Raw genomic sequence first — 23,604 nt, 5'->3', positions numbered from 1 at the left:
CATCCCTCCAGGAAGTGCTGGCACAGACAGATGTAGATTTTATCTTGAGCCGCTTGATCTTTTTATAGATATTCTGCCGCCTTTTAAAGGGTATTATTTTCCATCACCGGTTCATTTGGGGCAAAACAATATTCTTCTTTCATATTTGGTCATTAGGATTAATAAGAGAATGAAACAGCAAACACCGTCGCCGCGCTCCATGCTGCCTCGCGATGCGTCTCGATAGCTTTGCGATTTCAGCTTGAGCGACTGATCGTTGAATTATCCGTGATTAAAAATACATCAGATGCAGGCGGATGACTAACATGGAAAATATATATATTGCGATTCTCATCGGAAATGGGGCGGTGGCAGTGTGATTGTTGCAGGATTGATTTAACTGAAAAGGAAAAAAAGAAAGATGCTCTCTCTCTCTCTCTCTCTCTCTCTCTCTCTCTCTCTCTCTCTCACACACACACACACACAGATGTTGGTCTCTCTACCTTTGTGAGGACTTTCACTGGCCTCCATTTAAGCTTAAATGCATACCCCGCCTCTAAATACAAGCCTTTATTGTGGCCTTTAATGATTAAGTGACAGTCCTCATCTCTTCATAGAATGCAGGTTTTTCTGTCTGTAGTGCGCATGTGTGTGTGTGTGTGTGCGTGTGCGTGCGTCCCCAGTGGTAACTGTGTGCAACACTCATTTTTTCCAGTCGTTTTAGTTGTGTTTTTCTGCTCGCTTTCGCCGTGAGCATCCTAACTTATGCAGCGGTTGTGTTTTCGTAGCATGGCGCCCCCTTTGCTATTAACACCACCACAGTGTGGCGAGAAAGTAATATTGAGAATATATGCGTATGGAGTCACGACATACACACTCTGTGTCTATTGTCACTTAATCAGTCACAGACACATTGACCATGTTTCATCTTTCAACTCACACCTCCCTGCCAATATGTATGCTTACTATGACACACACACACTCAAACCATCTTAACCCAGCAAATCCCTGCTGCTGTGAGCGACATACGAAACACCAGAGCTTCTTTTTGTCCAGTTGACGTCTGCGAGCGCCGATGTTGCTCACCAACGATCTGAGGCGAACAATTTATTTCTTAAGCAATGAATCTTTCATAGGCGTTTTGTGCAACGATTTGAAGGCCTGGTCCGAGGGATTTAGCGGCATTTCATGCCAAGGCAGCATCTAGCAGGCGAATATCTGTTGGGTTATTATCATCCACGTTGTCGCTCAAGCTTCAACTATCAAATATATATATATATATACATATATATGTTTATGGTGACTTTGGCATTGTTCTGCTTTCTTTCGTCAACAAATTCCATGTGACAACCGCCACCCCAGTGGTGATCCGTGGTTTTGTGACATTCCACTTGATCTCACATCCTGCTTATTCCAGCTGTGGGCAGTCAGTGTAAAATTAGAAAACTCGGAGTTATATCCACGTTTCCGGGCTACTGTAGATGCACAGTAGCACTGGTGGATGGGCCATTTCCATTCCGCAGCTGTGAAAATGCATAACAAAGAAATGCAGATGAAAAAGAAAACTAACGACAAAATGCCGTCTTGCTGACTATTTTGACAAAACAAATTGTACAACTAAACACTAGCACTAAACATTCCAACGTTCCAGACCATCAGTGACCACATTTACATTCATTAATACTTTGGTGCATTTACATGTATCAAAGAGTTTTTGTTTTTTTATAATTAAATAACATGTATGCGTTTTTATGTGAGTTTTCCTTGAAAATGCCTTGTACTGCACTATACAGTGTAGCAGTTACATGAATACAAACACTGTTTAATCTGTTGTGAGATTGTTGATCCGTGCAACGTCGGGAGTGAGAGGAGAATTCTGGTCCTCTGAAAATCAGGTCTTAGGTCTGCAATTTTCCAGTGATCCTTGTAGCACAGTGGGGTTAAAGCACTTGACTATCAGAATTACACACATAATTTAACATTGTCATGCTGCGAAGAGCCACTCTACTCCACTGAGAGCTCCGAGTTAAGTATCTTGTGTCTTGTGGCTGACCTGGATTCAGTTCTGTTCTCAATGCTTTGCAGCTGCTTTTCAAAAAGAAATAAAAAAAATAAAATCCTGCTTAGATTTTCTACATGGTACACATCATCTTTAACATTCATTGATCTATTTGTAGGACTGTAAAACTTTGGTTGTCTGCCTTTGCAAGTGAACTGCGGCTATTTACTGTAACTAGCCTAGCTAGCCTCTTCTTCTGCCTTTCCCACCTTCTAATTCACCATTTTCTCTCTGAATACATACAGAAATGTAAAACACATGGAGTTAATGTTAATTCTTTATTTTCTCTGTCATTTTTTTTATAGGCTCCCAGAGGTTCGGATCTCAGACAACGGGCCTTATGAATGCCACGTGGGCATCTACGACCGGGCAACTAGAGAGAAGGTTGTCTTGGCTTCAGGGAATGTTTTTCTCACTGTTATGTGTGAGTATCATCATTTCTTTCTTTTGCCTTTGATGTATTTCAGTGCGACAAAGACACCATTTTGGTTATTTAACTTTTAGCTATTCGATGTATTATTTATTTTTGCTCATTGCGGTTCATAATGACGAAAAAAAAAACAACAACAAATTACTGAGAAAAAAGATTAAACTGGTGGTGATGGGCTGCAAGGACTTAGTCTGTAAAACAAACCAAAAAAATCTGATTGTTATTATCATTTTTCTTTTTTTAAAGATAATACCCACAGCTTAGATTTGGATGAAAAACTAGTGGAGTTGCTTTCTGCCTCCACAAGCTTTAGAATCCCCGAGCATTAGCGTCGCTCTTTAGCCCCACAAACTCTCCACGTATAATCAGTCTGTGCACCAAATGCAATTGTGCAATTACGCAACAGTGTACCACTGACAGGTGAACAACTGTATTAAAATGCATGTTGTGATAAAGAAACACTTGCTTTGCCATTTTTACAGCTGCCAAAGCCCCTCGCTGCTCATTGATGTCGCTGTTCTGCGTGTTTGCTCCACATATGCTGGCCGACCTTGTTGTTCTGGACATGCAAATGCTTGTCAGGCTGGGGAGACATTAAAGACCAGCAGTACCGACGCTAGATCGGGCTCATGGAATGGGTTAAATGTTATTCACATAATTTTCCGTCTTTTTTTTTTTGCCAACACACAAATGACCAATCACAACAGCCACAAACAGTTGCTGCAGGCTTTAGCTAGCCAGCTATTCAGAGATTCACAGGGAAATATTTTGATTATGCACAATGTCTGTTATCCTTTTCTCAAAAACCGAGGGAAAAGAAGAAGAAAAAAACCTTTGAGGTGCAGCTTGTCAGTCTAAGTGGGCAGCTTTCCTGTTTTATCTCCAGGGTCTTCAACCGTGTCCTTAAAGCAGAGGGAAACAAACACTTAAGAGCGCATGCCGGCGATTTAGCATTGTCAGACTCTCAGTTGTAATTTATTGCCTGGAGAGCTGGTTTCAAGTGTGCGCCACCAACAGCGGAAGCCCGGCTCTATACCTTTTCAGACATTTAACAAAGGCTTATTTTATTTATTTTTATCTATTTGTTTAATGTCTTCACTTTGAAGGCTGCACTGAATGCTATTCTGAAATTCTGCTTTGAGATCATTGGAACCAAGAACAGAGAATCCTTCAGACAAAACAGGCTGGTTCTCAAACATACCTGTCACTCTGCTTATGTTCTGCTCGGAAAACATTCCACAATGCCAGTGCAAAAAGGAATTTCTCTTTGCTCCCTGATTCCGTGAACAGTGAGTTTCAGCTGTGTGGGTCTGTGCAGGGTGTTTAATGCGCCTCTTCTGCGGGGTCACATGTGAGGTTGTTTTCCGATCTCAGAGTGACATGGTCACTTTATCTTTGTTTTGCATTGCGCCCTTTTCTCATTGGGAAGTTCTGAACGGATTAAAAAAAAAAAAGAATTCGGGATAAAACCTAATGTTCAATTAATTTTGCTCCAGCCTTGCATGAATATCTGAATACCTGCCAGTGTATTCTGCTGTTTGCAGAGATTATCCAGGAGAAATGCTCTTCGCGTTGACTTTGGCTCAGAGGTGATGAAATTGATGACACAACTAGGCAGCGAGTGGGTGAATTGCCCTGAATACCATATGCATAGATAATAGAAATACAGTATAATTTAAAGACTATACTGTATTTGGTTGTTGTTGTTGTTGTTGTTGTTGTTTTTTTCTGACTTTCTTTGGCTTATCCACAGTGGCCACATTTTTTTATGTTGCTGCACTGGCTTTCTGTAATGCGGCAAGAATTAATGGAGGCATTTCCTGGTGCCAGACCGATGGACCTCGGGTTAAGCAACAATTGATTACACTTCAGCAGTGATCTAGAATGGCGAGCAACAAAATGCTTTTCCCTCCCTTGAACGCTGAACTTAATAGCGAGAGATTTCATTTGGAATCCAGAGAGTTTGTTGCAAGTTTTCAATGTGCGCAGCGCCAAATTCAACTTGATTGGAGGCCTATATTTAAAAAAAAAAAAAAAAAAAAAAAAAAACGGTGTTGATATATGCTTTTCATTATTGGTTGGGGATATTCATTGTCCCTGCATCTTCCACATTTGCATTTTAAATAGCATGGTGCTGTTTAGTTTTCTCAAAGTCACACTTAACCTCGTCCATCTGACCATTTCAAAGGTTAGCCCAGGATTTAACACACACACACACACACACACACACACACACACACACACACACACACATTAGCAAGTAATGCAAAGCAAATGCAAAGTGAACACCTTCTCTTTTTGAGTGATTCATTTGGAACACATGACATACAATGGTAGGTATATTATTACTTCCCTCTGCTGCAAATTGCAATGTATTAGGTTAATCAGTATGAAGTCCCATTAGTCAGTGTCATTATTCAGAGTGAGCAGCTCTTATTGGGTGGTAGACGGATCCTGCCACCTATAGCCATCTAACAATAACTGGCTAATGTTAGTTTCTATTCACTCCAGTCTTTGTCTGCTCTCCACGCTATTCTAGCGAACTCCTCACTGTGTGAGGGCCGCGCGCGAAGAATTGCCTTTCTGTGTATGCACGTATGAAATATGCAGCTCTTTGAGTATCTCCTTGATACTCAATGTAGCATCCGTATTTCCTGGACAGCTAAGTGCCGGCTGACAGCAAAGTGTTTGGCGGCTGACAAGAGGTCAATCCTAGCTTGCGTCAGCTGCCATTAACACCCGAACGCCTCAGCTTCAGCTGATGCCACCACTGCACCCAGCTGGCTGATGCCCTCACCCCTGCAGTCTGTGGTTTTGAAAAGATGTCAAGCATAGAAAAAATATAGCCCAGAAGTTAGTCCAGTGTCCACAAACTCACATCATGAATAAATTATCTAGTTTCCACGATTTGAGCGACCGGGGTCTCTGACCTGCATCGTGTCCTTTAAAAGAAATCTCATTGACTTGAGGTCTGCTGTGAACCTTATCGCTGGCGCCAGACTTGCTCTTTCGCCATGACCGCGATACGTCACGGTCTTCAGTGGAGGTTGTTTGGACAGCGGATCTGTGTAATTATTGTATATTTAACGACGGCTGCTCTGCTCACCTCTGATGTTTTAATTTCATAAATGCAGGCATCCTATTCTCCATGTGGTCCAATTGATAATGACTATTATTCATTCATTCATTTATTTATTTATTATAAGAACAACCACCAGAGAGTGACACTCACTATGTTTACATGACACTCGAGAAAACCAAATGATTGCCTTTGCCTGAAGTGCATGTAAACGCGTTAGTCTGGCTAAAATCGGAGTCCAAGAACTCCGATTGGAGTTGAAGAACTCTGATTAAAACACCCAGATAATGCGATTGGAATTGGAATTTCTCCCTCCATGTATTCGCCTTAGTCGGAGTTTAACCGGACAATGCATCCAAATCCAAGAACTTCCTCAGCTGTTCCTTTTGATTGACATTCTTTGATCCGCCTTGTTTTCTCTTATTCTGTTTGAGGCACTTCCAACACATGACGTCAATTTAAGACTTCCCTGGTAGCGAGGCCATTTACTCAGTTAACCGTTTCGTGTTCGAGTCCCGGGCGAGAAAACGCAGTCGAGGGATAGAGCGGAGTCTCCAAAACCAGCTGGGTCTCAGACACCTCTCCACACGAGAGGAGGGAGAAAAAAATGGCCTCTGGCATTGTGGCTAATTGCCATCTAAACTGAAACAGAATTATTCATAACCTATTAGTGTGTCAAGTTCAGTGGGAAGTGAAGAAAAGGCAGAGACAAGAAAGAAGGAAAATGAGAGAGAAAAAAGTTAATTAATAGGACGCAGTAACATGGAGAGTATTTTAATTTTTTAAAGGGCTTCATAAATAAGAATTATCATTTTAATGAATCCCCCGCCAAGAAAATTCAATCATCCATTTCTAAGAGGCTAGACCCTGAACTCACTACCTCAGCTCCTGTCCTTCACTTTCAGGAAAGTTTGAAAAGTCTGAGCTTTTTTTTTTTTTTTTGCCCTACAGGAGCATCTGGCATTTTCTAAAGCCCAAAGAGATTTTTTTTTTCTCAAAGTGTCTGTCACAGTCAGACCATGGCAGGAAATGTTCAGCTCAAGCTTTGACAAATGTGAATATCTTCAAACCTGTCATCAAACACAATAGTACTAAATCATTTACAAATTACAGTTACTGTTCTAATTACAAATGTTATTTTTCTTGATCCTCACTTAACTTCCTTACCAAACCAGGAAAAACGCACCAGCGGTTGATCTGTGACCGCAAAGCAAACGCCCCCAGCGACCCCTCAAGTTTTCTCCAATGCAAGATGAACACGCCCCCATTGGCTGCCTATGCGAATATGTAGCCATTGACCTGAACAAGTTATTGCAGCGTCCCAGTCTGCTTGCGTAACTGTCGACATGCAAATATGTTATCATTTACGACGAGTCACCTGTTATCAAACGGCAGAGCCCAAAGGTTACGAACGACAAACTCGGCGCAAGAAAACGCGGAAATGGTCTGACGGACAGGATCCTTATCGGGTTATTGGCTTGACTGTCAAATTACTTCCCGTCTGCAGCGGCTCCATTAAACAGGATGTATGTGCCTCTGGTGAAGAGGCGACAGCGCTGACCTGCCCTTCCTCTCTTGTAATAAGGAAAAGGCTCGGCTTGGGAACACGCGGAATTCCTTTCATTCCGAGACGGAAGTGCAACACAACTCTTTTTTTTTTTTTTTTTGCAGCTGGCCTGGGCGAACGTGAAACCCTGCCACTGTGGCCTTTCACATTGATTCAATTTGAAAACGGGTGAGCGACTGTCCACCGTCGGTGGCCGCCTCCTCCCCTCATCTGCATGATTTAAAAAAGGAATTTGTCTGCTCGGAGCCACAATCATGTCTGGCAGAGGACTGCAAAGGTTATCTGCCGCAAACGTGTTGCGCACGCTCCCTCAGCACTGTAATTATATTTTGCCAGCCTATGATTAAAATGAAAACACGTCCCATATTTCAAATACTTTTTATTGAAACGCCCAATCAAGTTTCTGCTCTCAGGAAACGCGTGGCGTAGGGTATTAGTGGTGTACACTAAGGTTGTGACTCCTGTCCGTGAATGGCAGGAGTCAGAAGCTTATGCCCTGCTTACAGCTGTCCATCTACAGGTCTTCCAGGCCTCCAACCCAAAGTCTGAATGTGGGTCTGTGGAGAAAGGACCCATGTGAGACATACTGACTCACCTCAGAGGTTTGAGTCCTCCAGAGGGAATCTGTGTGGTTGGTTCAGGAGTGGCTGGGAACTGGAGGTAGACCTTACTGGGAACTAAGGTCTCCAGGAGCTGAAGATGCAGATAGTGCTGTTGCCATCACGGACACAGTGACTTTGGTACGATACTCAGCCAAAAATTCCCAAGGCAAATACCTCAGCAAAAAGTCTGACAGACCGGAAAAGGTAATGAAGCCTCAGAGAAGATGCTCCTCACATACTCTCGAGCGCTGAAGTAACATTTGGCAAAAATTTTGGCCAAATTTGACACGTTCGTCCCTTGGTATACTTGGGCTTGAAATATTTATACAAGCATGCCTTGTGGCGTACTCGTCCATCCCGTTACCCTGGCTGTTGGTGGCTCGAGCAAAAATACTGTCATCTTTCCCTCAGGCAGGGCTTGCATCTGGAGGCGCCTTAGCTTCCACGAGACTCCCGTTCTGCTCTTCGCCATGAAAGAAAGAAACTGATCGGCACGTTTACAGCGATTCCTAAGGGGTAGCGGTGGCACGCCTACACTCACCTATTCCCTGCTGGGAGTGACAGCTGAAGGCCAAACAAACAAGACAAATACACGTACGTGTGCAGCATGTCTTGTCTTGTCTCGTTATCAAAGGGAGTTGCGCAGCTTCGTCCCGAACTGCTGCATGTCTCCAGTGCGTTGCGCTCGCCGGCACGGGCGGGTCAAAGTCACCCTTGTTCAGAGGGTGGAGAGGCGGGCAGGTCAGTGCCTGCACTACCCAGCCACGAGGCGGCTTTGGAAGCTTGTTGGCTGCGAGGTAGGCTTGAGGCTAGCCAGCTGGGAAGCAGCGGTAGCCGGAAACGGGGATGTGAACAAATTGTTAAATTCATCCAGGCATTTTTTTTTTTTTTTTTAAACCAAAGCAAATACCTCCCTGGGGGCCGGCCGTGGAGCTGCTTTGATGCCTTATTTAAAACAGTTTTTGCTCAAATCACACAGTGCTGCTTAACAGATTTAAAAGACATATCAGCCGGGGCCAGATCTTGGTCAGTTTGCGCCGTGAATGTCTGTCGGACTTGATTTGCAGGGCTGACAGTAAGGGCTTTATTTCACCAGCCTTTTAAACCATCCGCTCTATGAAACCATGCAGTCACTCTTGTCTTTAATTGTCTCCGTCACACCAGTACACATTCACACGCAGGCAAAGTCGCCACAAAGTTGTCGCAGTAGCAGTCAAGACTGACCTCAAAAGTACCTCAGGTAGTTTAAATTCCTGTGAATTTGTCTACGGGATGTTGATTTGAAGCCACTGGGCTGATACTAAGCTGTGAGAGGATAAATATTTGTGATGAACGATCAGTGTGGCAGCTCATGGCTGCTAAAAACATCCCTTTTTAGGCTCAAATGAACACCTTATGCTTTAAGTGTCACCCACTGCTTGGTTAATTTTTAGCCAGTTACAGGGTATAGAAAGAGACTCTGGATGGTTGAATGGCTCGGTATAATGGTGGTCACTCATCCACACAAAGTACCATCTGAATAATGTCCTCATAAATTACCTGCGGCTCCTGATTTTACTGCTTGTTTCCCGCAGTCCTTTACACGGCTGCAGACTTATGGCCTGCCTGCAATTACCGAACAATTAAGTATTATCGCAAGTCAGTGTAATAATGCCCGAGAACGCGACTCACAAAACTGGAATGATTTTGAAAAATGAAAAAAATAATTCTATTGCATTTTTTTTTTTTTTAGATATCTCATTTGACCTTTCGTAAAATTGTTTTTATTGACCTATAATTGTGCGAAGTAGTTGATGAGTTCTTTGATCAATTTTTAGCTTGTTGGCATTTCCAAGCACAACATACAGTATTGTACGGTCATTACAGACCACATGATTCTCTACTTTGCAAAGACTTGGACGATAAACTGCCGTAGCCATTCACCAAAAATAGATATTTCATTCCAGAAACGATGACACATCCATCCCTGGGAAGCTAAGGTCATATTTTCAGGCTTTGGTATGCTGAGAAAATCAATAGTCCCCTTTCCAACGGAAGCGGCGGGGTCATTATTTGTTATTACCCAAAGTGATTCCAACGCGACATTCCAAAGATTAGGAGGAGGAGAGGTTATTTGTCTCCTCGCCACGGAGTCTGACCTTGGGGAGCCTCCGCGCGGCGGCGTCTGCGGAGTCGACACTTGTTGTTGTCCGCCGGGACGGGCGAACATGCTAATAGCTCCTGTGTTCAAACATTGCGTCGCCGAACTTCACAAAGCCTCTCTTTCCCCACCCCGTTATCCCAAACCGATTGAAGCAAATGAAAGGATACCCTTCAGGAAGCGGCGGGCCTGGTATTTATAACCTGAAGAAACAGAGCAGAGCGCAAAGGTGTTGAGGGACTAATTACCTCCACATCCCATAAAACTAGGATGTGCCTCATAATGGAAGCCCAACTTTAATCAAGGGCTGTGTATATTTAGTCGCTCTTATATAAATGCCTGGATTAATGGCGTGCGTATAGCAGTTGGGTGCGTTCGGAGGGGGGGGGCGGATTTTCTTTCCGAGCAGCCGTGTTTGATGGACCTCCGTCCTCTGAAGCTCCTGGAGAGTGGCGAGCCCGTAAACAGTCGGCACGTTTCCTGGCCCTCAGAAACAGAAGCCAATTACATCAGACTCATCAGTTGTGTTCTGAAGTGTTTGCCATGTCGTCTCTTGGCACGTCGGGAGATTGTTGGAGAGTCCTCGATATGATTCTCTATTAGCCTCCCATTTATCTCGTGTCGCCTCCACCGCTCGTCGGCCTTCGTGTCCGACGAGCGAAGAAAAAAAAGGGGAAAAAGACGGCAGCTTGTTCGGTTGAGTTTTCCTCGCGGGACGGAGCACATCTCGCTCGGTACGCTTGGTACGTATCGCGTCTTCACGTTTGGAAGCGCGGGGTGTCCTCTGAGGATGCCCCCTCTGAATATTAACACCTCTCTCCTTTAAATAAACATCGTCAACCCCTCTATTCGTTTTTTGACAGCGAGCAGCCTGAGGCGCCAATGAAGCACGTTTGGTATCTGGGCCCATTGAAGACAAAAAAAAAGAAGGATGGAATTAATTCCAAAAGCATATAAATTATTAAATGTCTTTTCTTTCAGCTGAACCACCAGGGTGTTTGTCGAGGCAAAAAAATAATAATAAACGATCCGTTGGCTTCCGCAAGGATTCATTCACCCATTGTTTATATATTTGTATTTTTGGAGATTTATTTTTTTCCTTCATGCCATGTTGATAGAGTTTCTTCAGGGGAAAATGTTGTCTTCCGCCTTCCTTTTTTTTTTCCACCACTGGTGTCCATTAACCGGCAAGCGGGGTTATAAAACTGCATTAGACAAACAGCGGAATGTACTGCTGCTGTGTTGCTAGAGCTCGTCTTCGCCGAGTTACGGCATAAAGTTAAAATCCTGTTTGTGCCTCATAAAAAAGAAAAAAGAAAAAAAGCTCGTTCAGCGGCTCCCGACTCTCACCAGGCGCTCGTTGCCAGGCCGGCTGATGCAGGTTGCGGCCTCACGAGAAAACCTGGTTTTGTAAGTGGCATTTTCTCACGGTGAAAAAAACAAATGCTTGATGGTAGCCTCGTGCACCCTCCTCAATATTCTGCCCGCAGAAATATTCCTTGGGCAGAGATGCTGTTTTCCAGCTGTCGACGGAGGAAGTGGACATGATGGTTTTCCTACCCACACGGGAAACGTAGGAAATATGTTGTGATGAATTGGAGGCAGACTTGTTCATTCGTCTTCCGTATTTCACAGTCAGAATAGTATATTTAGTAATGTGCCTCATTTCAATTTAAACATACATAGAAATACATTACATTTCCAGTCAAAAGTTTGGACACGCCTTCTCATGCATTTTTTTTTTTTTTATCTTTACAATGCTCTGCACTGCAGATAGTTACTGAAGACATCAAATATATGAGCAAAATATATGTCATTATGCAGCAAAGAAAAACATGTTAATAAACTCTCAATATGCTTTTTTATGAAAGGTGGCTAAACGTGTTTGAGTTATTTTACACTTTTATTGTTTCCTCCATAATTCCATGTGTGTTCATACATAGTTTTGATGCCTTCAGTGAGAAACTGCAATGTCAATAGTCACGAGAATGAAAGAAAAGACAATAAATTAATAGGGTGTGTCCAAACTGTTGACTGGTAGTGTATATGTACATAAATGCATTTTACATATATGTATGTGTGTGTGTATTTTCTTTTTAAATATATGTAAGCAACTTTAATTTAAACTAATCTTATTTCTAATCTGTATTCTAAACTAAAGAAGTGACTGACTTGTATTCTTCAGCACTGATTAAATGTTGTTTTTTTTCTTAATATGGCTTCCGAGCAAAGCTCGAAAAAAAGAAATCGACATTTATGTTCCACGTGACAGTAAAGATGAGCGACTGTAAGGTGCGGCTGAGAAGAATATCCATAGATTCCACCGGGCGTGGGCTCAACTTCAGCTGTGACACAGTCTTATAGGGGGTCATTTGATCAGGTAAATGCGAACATGGCAGGATGCATTCCCGCTCAGGGTGGGTGTGACCGCTGTTTGGCGAGCTGCCGGAGCCGTGGAGTCACAGCCAGCGGAGCGCAAGTCTGATGTTACACCTGAGCAAAGTGCAGCTCGCGTAAAGCGCTGCTGAAATGGCCGCATTGTGTGACAGCCACACAACTTAATCCCAGTCCGCGGCAGTTCAATATATGGAAAATCCAGGCGGCATGTGCACAGCTAATGTGCATTCGCTGCCGCCACCCCCTGTCCCCCTCCGATTGGCTCCAGCGTCACATGTTCCCATTGATAAGGAGCTTGTGCGACACGCGGACCCTCCCCTGCAATGCATTTCACTGGAGTTTAGCACCGCGTGACACTGACAGACGGTTATTACACTCCAGGAACGCAGCATCCTCTGGCCCTCGCGCATCAATCAGCAGCGGCGGCCCTCAGATATATTCAGACACAGCGGTGAAGATAGAAAAAAATGACATCAACACCGTGCTCGGACAGAGAATTAAATATCTGATCACATCAAAAAATAAATAGAATTACATCCCAGCCAAGGTTGTCGTATCTCTAAACACAAAGTGAATCGTCAATGACACGGGAACGTTGTTTTTGCCAAGAAGAAACGCAGAGGAGCCTTTAAAGCGCCGCATTTATACCCAGAAGTATAAACCTTCAGATAGTTTCCTGGCCTCTTTAAAGCATCACTTCTCAATAACCTTGTGATGTCTTTCACAATCGCGCTCCTCGTTCTTCTTTTTCCACCACTGCGCCTTCCTTTCCTTTCCTCCCTCCCTCCTTCGCCCTGAGACTTCATCACGGCGTCTTCTTGGGTTTCTCCGGACACTGTGGAGTGGGGCCGCCCAACCCGACCCACTGCAAGCCCCTCGCTGAGGTTGTCTTCATCACTTTGCTGCTCCACTCCCCTCCAAGGTGCCTCGTCCTGGAGCGCGGCCGACTGAGGAGGAGGAGGAGGAGGAGGAGGAGGAGGAGCGACTTCACCTCCCCGGAGATGCGCGGCTGATAGCAGTGGAGGATGTGAAAAGCTCCTTGTCTATCCACCCTCTACCTCAACATCACCTTGTGTGATAAGTCCCCCCCTCCCCGTCAAGTCAAGCGAAGTGACCTTATCGCTACTCTTTGTGTCAATGAATTCACTGGAGCAGGTTGTGTGCGTGCGTGTGTGTCTTCGACTACGATGGACCGCTTAAAGAAGCAAGCGCGTGTGTGTGTGTGTGTGTGTACTTTTCTCTTTGTCGTTTTTTCTAGCATCCAAATCAGCTTTTTTTAGCCAAATTAAATTTGACTCCAGCAAATCTTTGCTCTTTGTACTTTAGTTAAAGAAACAACTCTCCTGCCCTGGCGTCAGCGGCTTTTGAAGGAGATCTCGTGTTTCACGAGGAATCTTTTGGACCGTCACACAAACGTGTTGACAAAAGGAACATGATAACAGTGACATTTTCCTTTTTCGCGCAGTCAAAATATGGTCGTGTTCGGGAGGTAAATCAGTCACCTGACATTGGCTGTCAGCCCTGGAAAGGCAACTTGTGTCTCATTTTTGAAAATTATGGCCAGACGTTTTGTTCAAAATCGCACGTCTGTAACTTTAAGACCGACGTCCGAATTCTCCCGGTCCATTTCAGTGATTCAATTAAGCAGCAGATTTGAAGAAAATCCTTCATTTTCATGAGTTATGAGCTTTTTGTCAGTTTTTGATCAGTCCAACGTCAAAACTGGAAGGATGACAGCAGTTTCTTTTTTGGTTTTGTTTTTTTTCCCCAAAGTGGCGGAGTGGCTTCCAGTGTGGCTGCAGTTCTTTGAGATTTGACACTCCTCCTTTCAGCCATGCGAAACACAACGAGACAGGCGATAAATTTAAGGGGAAAGAGGAGACGCAGGTTTAGGAACACATGAAAGCAGCCGACAGGCGTGGAGCGAATGGATTTTCGCTCCACGCGTCCATTTTCTTCTCCTTGAATGGGAGTCGGAGGAAGGAAAACTGAGGAGAGAAATTTGAAGAAAAAAAAAAAAGCAGAATTCTATATTTTGTTGCCCCCTTTTTTCTGCCGTGCGTGTCATGACTTTTTTTTTTTTTTTCCACATGCCGGGTTGTTACGGCAGAACCCTGACCTGCTAATGAATGCATTGCAATTGATATCTTGCGCAGACGTAACAATCTCCTGAGAGAATGCTTTTGTCGGCCTAATTGCTAATTTACAAAAGGGCTCTAAAAATAATTTCATTGAGGCTACACAGCCTACATATGCGGCGCTTTCAAAGCAAGCGGAAAACAGAAGTCGGATGGCTGATAAATATAGAAGAAGAAGAAGAGGAAGAAAGCGGAAGGAAGCCCGCGCAGCCTGACAGGTTTGCTGGAGTCATAGAGCAGCTTGACGACGCTACTTTTAGGATTAGCCGCTAATTGACACATTTAGTTTACTCCACTTTTTTCCCCCCTTCTTCTTCTTCTTCTTCTTCTTCTTCTTCTTCTTCTTCTTCTTCTGTTCCTGCTTCTTGTTTTTTCAACTGCAGTAATTATACCGCTGGGAATTTTGTTTCCCTTAATTTGCTTTTTTTTTTGTTGCAGTTTTCACACTGAAAAGTCGAATGGCGAACTGTTTTAATCTGAGACTAATTTATCCTCAGGTGTGGCATATTTGTCTGTGTTTGATTGAAACTCCACCTGCCAAACCCCACGATGGAAACAAAGCAATATGTTGGCATACTGTGTTTGTTTCAGCATTTTGTGTTCGTTTTTTACCTTGAGTTCAAATCTATTATATGTTCGATATTTGCTAAGTGACGCCGTGGCGATGTGATCACGACCGTCTCCTTCCCTCTCAACACCTTCCTAACGGTAAAGAAAGCGAGGGCCGGAGTGTTTACAGGTCTGCTCCGCCTCTTTTCTCCCCCGTCCGCTGTGCTCGTGTGTCTGCTTGTCTCCTCTCTGTGCCGTTGATAGCTAAATTTAATTGACCGCCATTTCAACCTCGCCGGTGCCTGCAGTCACTGTCGCAGCAGCGCAACGCGAACAAATCAATACTCGCTAAAGAAAATAAAATGCGTCTTTCTGTAGTTTTCTTGTAGTTTTTTTTTTTTTTTTTTAAAGGGACGCAAGAGCAAGCAGAGCAGTCATATCTTGCAACACCGGAGACTCTCACCCGACCCTCCCAACCTCCACCCTCACCCCTCCCACTTAAAAAAAAAAAAACAAAAAAAAAAAGCATTGCAGCCAACGCAGCCAGTAGGACTGACTCAACTCCTGCCAATTTTTCCACCCGTGTTCGGCAGTGTGGAGACGCTCATTTTCCAGTCCTGGTGGCGTGACATGTGGCACCGGCATATGTTGTGCTGGCGAGGTGTCTCCTTCGTGGACCAATAGGGAAAGTTGACCGGAATATCTTGACATTTTCACATCCAGACGGGGGGGGGTGGAGGGTGGGGGAGGGGACAAGTGAAGAAGCGCATGTGTCCTTAAGTCCGGAGGGACGCTGGTCCAGATGGGGAGGACAGTCAGACTTTATCTGCAGGCTTTAACACCCTATCTCGGCAGCATATCAGTGTACGCTGGTGGTGGTGTGGGGTGGGGGGGTGGCGAGTCCATGCATGGATAATTAGACAGAACCTAACAGGATCTTAGAAATCTATTCCGAGACTAATTGGAGATTCAGGGGGGACGTCTGTCCTTCTCTTGGAGGAGGCGGAACCTCTGGCGACGGCATCCTGCAGGATTTGTAGTGTTAAAGTAAAAACTTGCCACTCCGAAAAAGTCGAGCGCTCGCGAAGTTGAAAGTGGCAACGCCAGCACGGATCTCTTGGCTGTTCAGAGTGCAACTGCAATCAGCTTGAATGCCTCGTCCAAATCGAGCGATTTGGCCGTGCGGGAGAGAAAATAATTGTCGACTGCACTCCCAGACTTCCCAGACTTCATCAGATGAAAAACAAAATACAGATTCCAACCGTAATTGAGATGTTTGCAAATGATAGAAAACTGGCCTCTAAGTAGGACAATGAAGATTGATACTTGTTTTCGATGGTTGAGAAATTCCTCCTCTTGTGTTTTCTGGAATTCTGATACATTGAACGTGTTTAATGCTCATAAAAGACGACTTTAAAGGAGTGGCACTGCGTGTGGAGCCGGTGTCAGCCGGCACGAGTGAGCAGAGCTGCCGAAAGCAACAAAATTATTCAGGGCTGGAAACTTCCACAGCATCCAGTGATCGGTGTCTAGGAGTAGATATTTAAGATCCGGCAGATCTGAGATAATGCGGCGCCTTGCTGGGTAAAGTCCTGAATACGGCCTTGTGGGTGGCGACAAAGCTGTCGTTCAAACAGACAGGCAATCAGATTTCTCCTCCAGAGTTTTTCCACTGACAGACGCCGTAAAAAAAAAAACATGCAATTTATTTGAGAATGCATCCTCCCATAATCTCATAGAGCAAGCAGTGTGAGTCAAACGCTCAAAAACAAAAGGCGTTACACCTTAAAGAGGTGATACGCGGTTTTCATCATTATCAGATTGAAGGTGATAAAACATTCATGTGCGGCGCTCTGGTGATGTTGCGTCACACTCGCTGTATGTCTGTTGATTTGGAGCCTTTTCTGTCAAACCGGTCACACGTCCATGTTAGTGGTCCAAAAATGTCCCTACTAACGGTATAAGGAGTGAGAAGCAGCCGCCTATACAGCATGGAAAACGCACCACAACTTCAGAAAACACCTGCTGATAAGATAAAAGGAGCTCAAAATGAATGTTGAGTGAATGAGCTGGACATGCTAACAGTTGCCAAATTTACGCTGTATGTAAGCCTGAATTTTGGAAGGTCGCCTTTTCTGAGCAGAACTTGTTGCCATGTCGTCTTTCTATCAGCGATCGACCTGCATCTCACACAGAACAAAAAATGGTTCCGTTTTATTTCAACTTGCTTTGAATAAATAAAACCTAATCAGGAAGTCTTAAGTGGCAGCAGAATTCTGTCAGATGCAGGTCTGTCACTGTTAGCACTGACGTGCTTGCAGAGTTGTGGCAACAGGCGACAACAGGCGACCGCCCAGATTTAGTGTTAGCATGATTTTAGCTAATGCTAGTATGTCCAGCTCATTCACTCGACATTCACATTGTGGTATTGTATATTTTAACGGTCACTCCGCTGCTAGCACCGTGGGTGTTTGTTGCCTGGCATACGAGTAGGAGTCTGTGTGTTTGTGTGCGTGCGTGCGTGTGCTCTCTAGTGGTGAAAAAAATTGTTTGTAGCCACTTCAAGCATCAACAAAAATGTGGGCAAATTTTGCCGTATCTACAATAATTTCACCGTTGAGTTCGGAGCTGGCCAAGCTCTTGGTGTGCACACACGCTGTTCCGTGAGGGGCCAGCACTCGGCACAAGAGCCGAGGCTCCACCTAAACATAATTATGCCATAATGGAAAGTAGGGAGAGAGAGAGAGAGAGAGAGAGAGAGAGGGAGCGAGAGAGCCCGCCACCTCATACGTGCCAAAGTCAATATGTTTGTCAGATTGGCCGGCCGGACAGAGTAAAGGCGCTCCATAAATGACTCTGTGTTTTATATAATACAGCCTGTTTCAGCTGGCTCCCGCTGCTGGCTCCCACTTTGCCCCCCTGGAGCACATTCTCAGTTGTTCCCCTCTATTGTGACAGAATGGCTGCGGCGCACCAACGGGCTTCCAACCCGACTTGCAATTATTGCCGGCCTGTTTCTTTCAGGAGGCACGAGGTTGCCTCTGCCCCGCGTTTCTGCTCCGCCGGCACAAAAGCAAGTGCAGCCGGAGCGCTAAGTCACTTAAAATGGGGGCGTCGATCCCACAAATTTGTGCTGTGATGGTCCCTAAAAATAGATATGCACACTCTCCTGGCCACTGTGCCAGTTAAGAGTCCCACCTTTGTGTTTGTTTGTTTTTTTTTTTTCTATCAGTGCGTCTTCCTGGCTCATCCCAACTCAAAATGCTGGAGATCAGGCGGGAGACGTATCAGCGTCTCCATATGTAGCGCCGTCTAGTCGGCCAAGAGAGATTAACGGGGGCGCGCGCGGCATTTTCAAAAGGTACGACGCGTCGTCGGAAAAAAACACACACACACACACACACACACACACACACACACACACACACACAAGGACGCGCGCCTGTTGGTTTGTGACTCACAGCCGTCGGAAGTCTGCTCCCTATATGTTTGCTTTTCTCAGCTCCTCGCCACTAATCTCACTGCGGCCCGTGTGCGGCAGAGATTGCCGCAGGCACCCACCCGGCCTCAATAGCTCGATGAGTCACAAGCCATGGCGGCGCCAAAAGTGCGTCCGAGTCGCTGCGGAAGCGCAGGGCGCGCTTGTGCAGTTGCGGTTCTTTTGTGTCGCTGCGTCTTTTCGTCGGCGCGTTTTCCTGGAATGTTGATCTTCTCCGCGTGTCAGAGGGGGGGATAAAACAAATACGGTGACTGATTTCTCTCTTTGTTTCTGTGTTTTTTTTTTTTCATTGTGTGCACATGCTTCGACCTTTGTCCGCCGTGTAACCATGATGTGACATGACCAAACATAAACGCTCCTCTTATCTCCAAAAAAAACAAAGCCTCAACACATCGAAATTCTTTTGTGTACCCTGGGAAATTGGAAGTCTGGTTAAATATAGTTCCGACCAAGCTTAAATGTTGACAGCTTTTAATTTTTTCTTAAGGAGACAGAGTTTTTTTTTTTTTTACTATACCTCCTTTATTATTTGCAAATGAGGTCAAGCACAGACAAGGCGAAAGTATTAAAAAATACTGCACGCCTTTTACTTTTTACACGCCAGCAGTAAAAGACAGCGGCTTGATTGGCGCATCAGTCAGCCGAGACTTCATTTGACAGTCACCGTGTCGTCATTCTGTTTCCTTCACGAATCTAAAAGCCGCGTTGCGTTCAATAAATCACCCTAATAATTCAAAGACAGATCAGAGGGAGGGGAAGGTGCTGAGAAATATGGCTGAATCTCAGTATGTAAGGGGGGGGAACACACGGCAGCTGATGGCCTTTGTCCCTGCAAGATGTCACCGGTCCAAGCGGGAAGCAAAGCAAGGAACGAAAAATAAATAGTGAGGTCACAGCTAGCAAGGTTTGGCTCATGTTTGCCCTAAATTATTGCAAAGTTCTGCCTGAATAACTTGATGGATCGTTTTAAACTATCAGTGTTTTTAAATCCACAACTCACAGTATTTTTTATGTGGTCGAGTTGTGGTGTTGCCTCCAGGTGCTGCAGCACTGCTTTGCTTGAGTGATTTTTCTACAAACGTCACCGTCTGAAAATAAACTGCCATTACATTGATGTCTTCAGTTATTGAGGGTCGCTTCAGTCGAATCAACAGAGAAACTAAAACTAAAAGTTTTTTTTTTGGTTTGTTTGTTTTTAACTGCCTAAGGTTGTTCAGAAACGGGGTGATGAAAATAATGATGTAGACTAAAAAACCTCTGTTGGCATTCGGAAGAAATGGAACTCATTAATTTCAATGCGTGTCATGACCTCTGGGTCAAAGGTCAAACAGAACTACTTTTATTGTGTGTTTTTTATGCAACTAGGCTTTCACTCAACTGTTTTGTTTGTTTGTTTTTGTTTTTAGGTTTTTTGGATTTAAATAATAGGAGTTTTGACAAAAACCTGATGAGGATCATTTGTGCACCTCTTCCTAAGGGGGGGTAAAAAAAAATCAAAGTCAAGCCACATCAAAAAAAAAGAAAAGAAAAGAAAAAAGAGAAATCTCTCTTGTGTGCTGACTCCTGGCCTCGGCTGGCAGGAGCAGATAAAAGTAACAGCTAACGTTAAAGAACAATCACAAACAATAAAGTGTGGCAGCCACTGGACAGATATTTCAGCCACAAATCAGCGCCAGAGTCTGGCTTCAGTCACAGCCGCGGCATGCTGATCAAGTTATCGCCTCCCTGATCCGGCGAGAATGTAAAAATGAGCCAATCAGAGCAGCTCCACGGGCTCCTCCAGGCTGCAGGTGTGGATGTCGGGCGGCTGCACTGCCCTCCCACAGTCCACGTCCGGCATATCTTCCTCCTTGTAATAGCGTCTAGGCCGCTGTGATATGGACTTCCCTCCGTTTCTGCCGTCGCTGCTCTTTACCTCCTGCCGTCCGTCTGAAGGCTGCATGTCATTAGAATGGCTGCAGAGATATGTACATATATATATATATATATATATATATATATATATATATATATATATATATATATATATATATACATATATATATATGTATATATATATATATATATATATATATATATACACACACATACATACATATATATGTATATATATGTATGTATGTATGTATGTACATATATATATATATATATATATATATATATACATATACATACATATATATGTATATATATGTATGTATGTATGTATGTACATATATATATATATATATATACATATATATACATATATATATATATATATGTATATATGTATATATATATATATATATATATATATATATATATATATATATATATATATATATACATATATATTCAAGTATTCTGAAACGCTGAGCTGCAACCCAAAAGAGTGAATTGACCTTGACAGAAATCTATTAAATTTAAAATATCAAAAAGAACCAGAACTGGTAATTTGCCTGTTTGCTACATCCACGTAACCATCCAGGAGTTTCACAGAAGGAAAGAATCCCAACTTCCAGCTAATCCTGTAAATTTGAGTTTTAGTTGAATCCAAAACAGTGATGCCTGCATCTTGTGTGTAGCCAGAACTTGCACCTTCCAAAGCGGACCACATTTATGTACGCCCACACAAAAGGGACTGTTTTCCTCATTCAAGTTGCTGCTGTTGCATAAAGTTAATTTAAACATCATGAATAGCACACTGTTGGTGGATTTCCATATAGAGGGGAAGAACTGCGTTCTCACATACATATACATTTGGAAGAATCTTGCATCTTGTTTGGAGGACGTGCAGGGACACATATTGTGAAGTAAAACTGGACTGCAGCTGAAACGGAACGATTTCCTCTTCCTGACTGTGGTTTCTTGCACCCAAGGCTTGCGAGGCCCTGGAGGAATGTTGTAATCAAAACCTCAGGCAGCAGCACGCCGTGATGAAGTGGCACTCTGAGCGTGATATTAATATGGAGGCATGTGATTGCAAATTCATGATCCTCCAATTGAGAGCGTGAGGTCAGTGCCAGTCCATCGATGTGAGTGCCTTGTTATCGTGCCAATTTCTGACCTTGTTGCAGCATCTTTTTTTTTCCCCGGAATTTTGATGAACTGTATGCAGTTTCTTTTTTCTTTTCTTTTTTCGAGTGACCTTTATTTTGAAATGCCACACTCGGAGGTGTCCCAAACTTATTTCCTCCTGGGGTCTTATGGCACCAAGCCAAAGTAGAATCATCAAGTTATAATTAGAAATTTTTCCAAAATATGAGTCAGACGTTTCCTGAAACTGAGTGAGGAGTCTCCAGGGGTCCTGTACTACCACCTAGAGTGGATTCAAATAGTGATAACAAAGAATTTCCCTGAAATCATGTACGTTACCAGACTCTGTCCACATGCGCTGGTGACATATGGCATACGTTGACCCACATAAATTTAATGGGAAAGGATCGGCTCACACATCAGCTGCATGCTCTGATACCCAGCATCTATTCTGCTGATGTCAGATCCGATATCCGATCCAGATATCGGATTGGCGAATCTCTAGTTGGTAGTAACAAGTGGTTATTTTGACTATGTAGTGTCTTTCTGCCAAATTTGGCCATTCCTCTCCGTAGTGAAATAAGACTCCAACCAACAACCATGTTCACCACCTTCACAATGTTACTTCGATCTCCCACTTCCTCATAATTAAAGCTTTGTTTGAACTTTAGTAGGTCTTCTCGACTGGGTTCGCCTGCCAAGATGCGTTGAACTCCTGCACTGTGATTGGCTGACTAGGTACTTGTCTTTAAGTGCAATCGGAAAGGTGTAAGAAACAAAATATGCCCCAGATTTTTCCTCAGAGTTGAATGACTTCCAATCTGTTGCCCTCGTGTGGATGAGGAGGCACGGCACACTAATTCCTCCAACACAGTTTCCATCTTGGCATGTTTATTGATGTAACAGCCTCACATTTCATCTTTCATTGTTCATTGCTCTGGCCAATTTAAAGTCAGCACCCCGTCTTGACTTCCTGACAAGTTTAGCAATTAACAGTGTCCTTGAAACAGAACCCGCCATGTCTTGTAGCAAAAGCTCCTCATTTAATTGGGAATGTTTGCCAATCTGTGGAGTCTGAAGTGTTGTTCAAGTAGAAAATGGGATTTTGGCCGCAGTTATGTGAATGAATTAGCTTCCACGGGATTCTAGGACATATTCTCCCAACTGCTATGTTCAAAGATTCAATTGCACAGGGAAAGAAAAAAAAAAGGAAAACGCCGGCCAAAGACAATTCATGGGTTCGCAGGATAATAATGAGAAAATACACAATTCTTTGGTGTAAAGACATCCGTTCCTGGCAACTTTATTCACAAGCTTTATCTTCAAAGAAATTAGAAATAATGTGTGAGTGGTTAATAACTGGGGAACTTTTTCAGCTGACTGCTGCCCCAGAAGCATCATTTATTTTATTTATATTTATTTATTTAGGATATGAAAGATGTTTGCAGCCTGAATGCATTTTTTTTTTTTTTTCTAATATTACTTTTAGGGCCAAAATCTTTAGTGTTCAATACCTGACTTTTCAGGAGTTTCAACTTTAACACATTACCTTGATAAAACCAAAAGTCATTTCCATGTTAATGGCGAATTTGCATCCATGTCAAATGTTGGAGAATGTGAAAATTTGAAAGAGGTTGTGGGATAATTTATTTTTCGTATTTGAATTATTCATTGGATGTTGTACGGGATTAACTTGTTTTTTTGGACTGTAAGAATAAATATGTATATATATATACATATATATATACATATATATATATATATATATATATATATATATACATATATATATTGCAAAAGCGGTTAAAGAAAGCAGTTGTGTGCATTGACTATTTACATCACCGTGTACTATGTAAATAGTCAATAGACCGTATTTACCTGCCATTTATGATTAGAATCTCTGTCGTAATTCATGGTGTCACCTGATTGGTTGACAAACAGACAAATAGAAAAGATAAACAAAACTTTGGGATCAACAGGCTCAGTGCTCAGAGTAATGAAATCAACTTTTGTTTGTGTGTGCGTGTTTTGTTTTGTTTTGGTTTGGTTTTCCTGCGGAAGAATGAAATGCTATTTGGCAAAACATTTGCCGAGCTAAACATTGATGGATTAAGCGCCGTAATTATGTTTAGAAAATGCAGGTGCAC

At 43.4% G+C, this 23,604-nt stretch overlaps 1 protein-coding gene across 3 annotated transcripts in view; it reads left to right on the top strand.

Moving 5' to 3' along the window:
* Positions 1-23,604, top strand: part of igsf21a (immunoglobin superfamily, member 21a) — a 192,249-nt gene that overhangs the window by 116,686 nt on the left and 51,959 nt on the right. For all 3 annotated transcript variants that reach the window (XM_076025080.1, XM_076025082.1, XM_076025081.1), the window contains exon 4: positions 2,344-2,462. In XM_076025080.1, coding sequence (XP_075881195.1) covers positions 2,344-2,462 — 119 coding nt within the window. The remainder of the gene's footprint in view (positions 1-2,343; positions 2,463-23,604) is intronic.

This window comes from Nelusetta ayraudi, unplaced genomic scaffold (genome assembly GCF_046127955.1).
Source record: "Nelusetta ayraudi isolate G7.1 ecotype Tasmania unplaced genomic scaffold, CSIRO-AGI_Nayr_v1 ptg000017l, whole genome shotgun sequence".
Lineage (NCBI taxonomy): Eukaryota > Metazoa > Chordata > Actinopteri > Tetraodontiformes > Monacanthidae > Nelusetta > Nelusetta ayraudi.
This window is presented reverse-complemented; position numbering and strand designations above follow the sequence as displayed.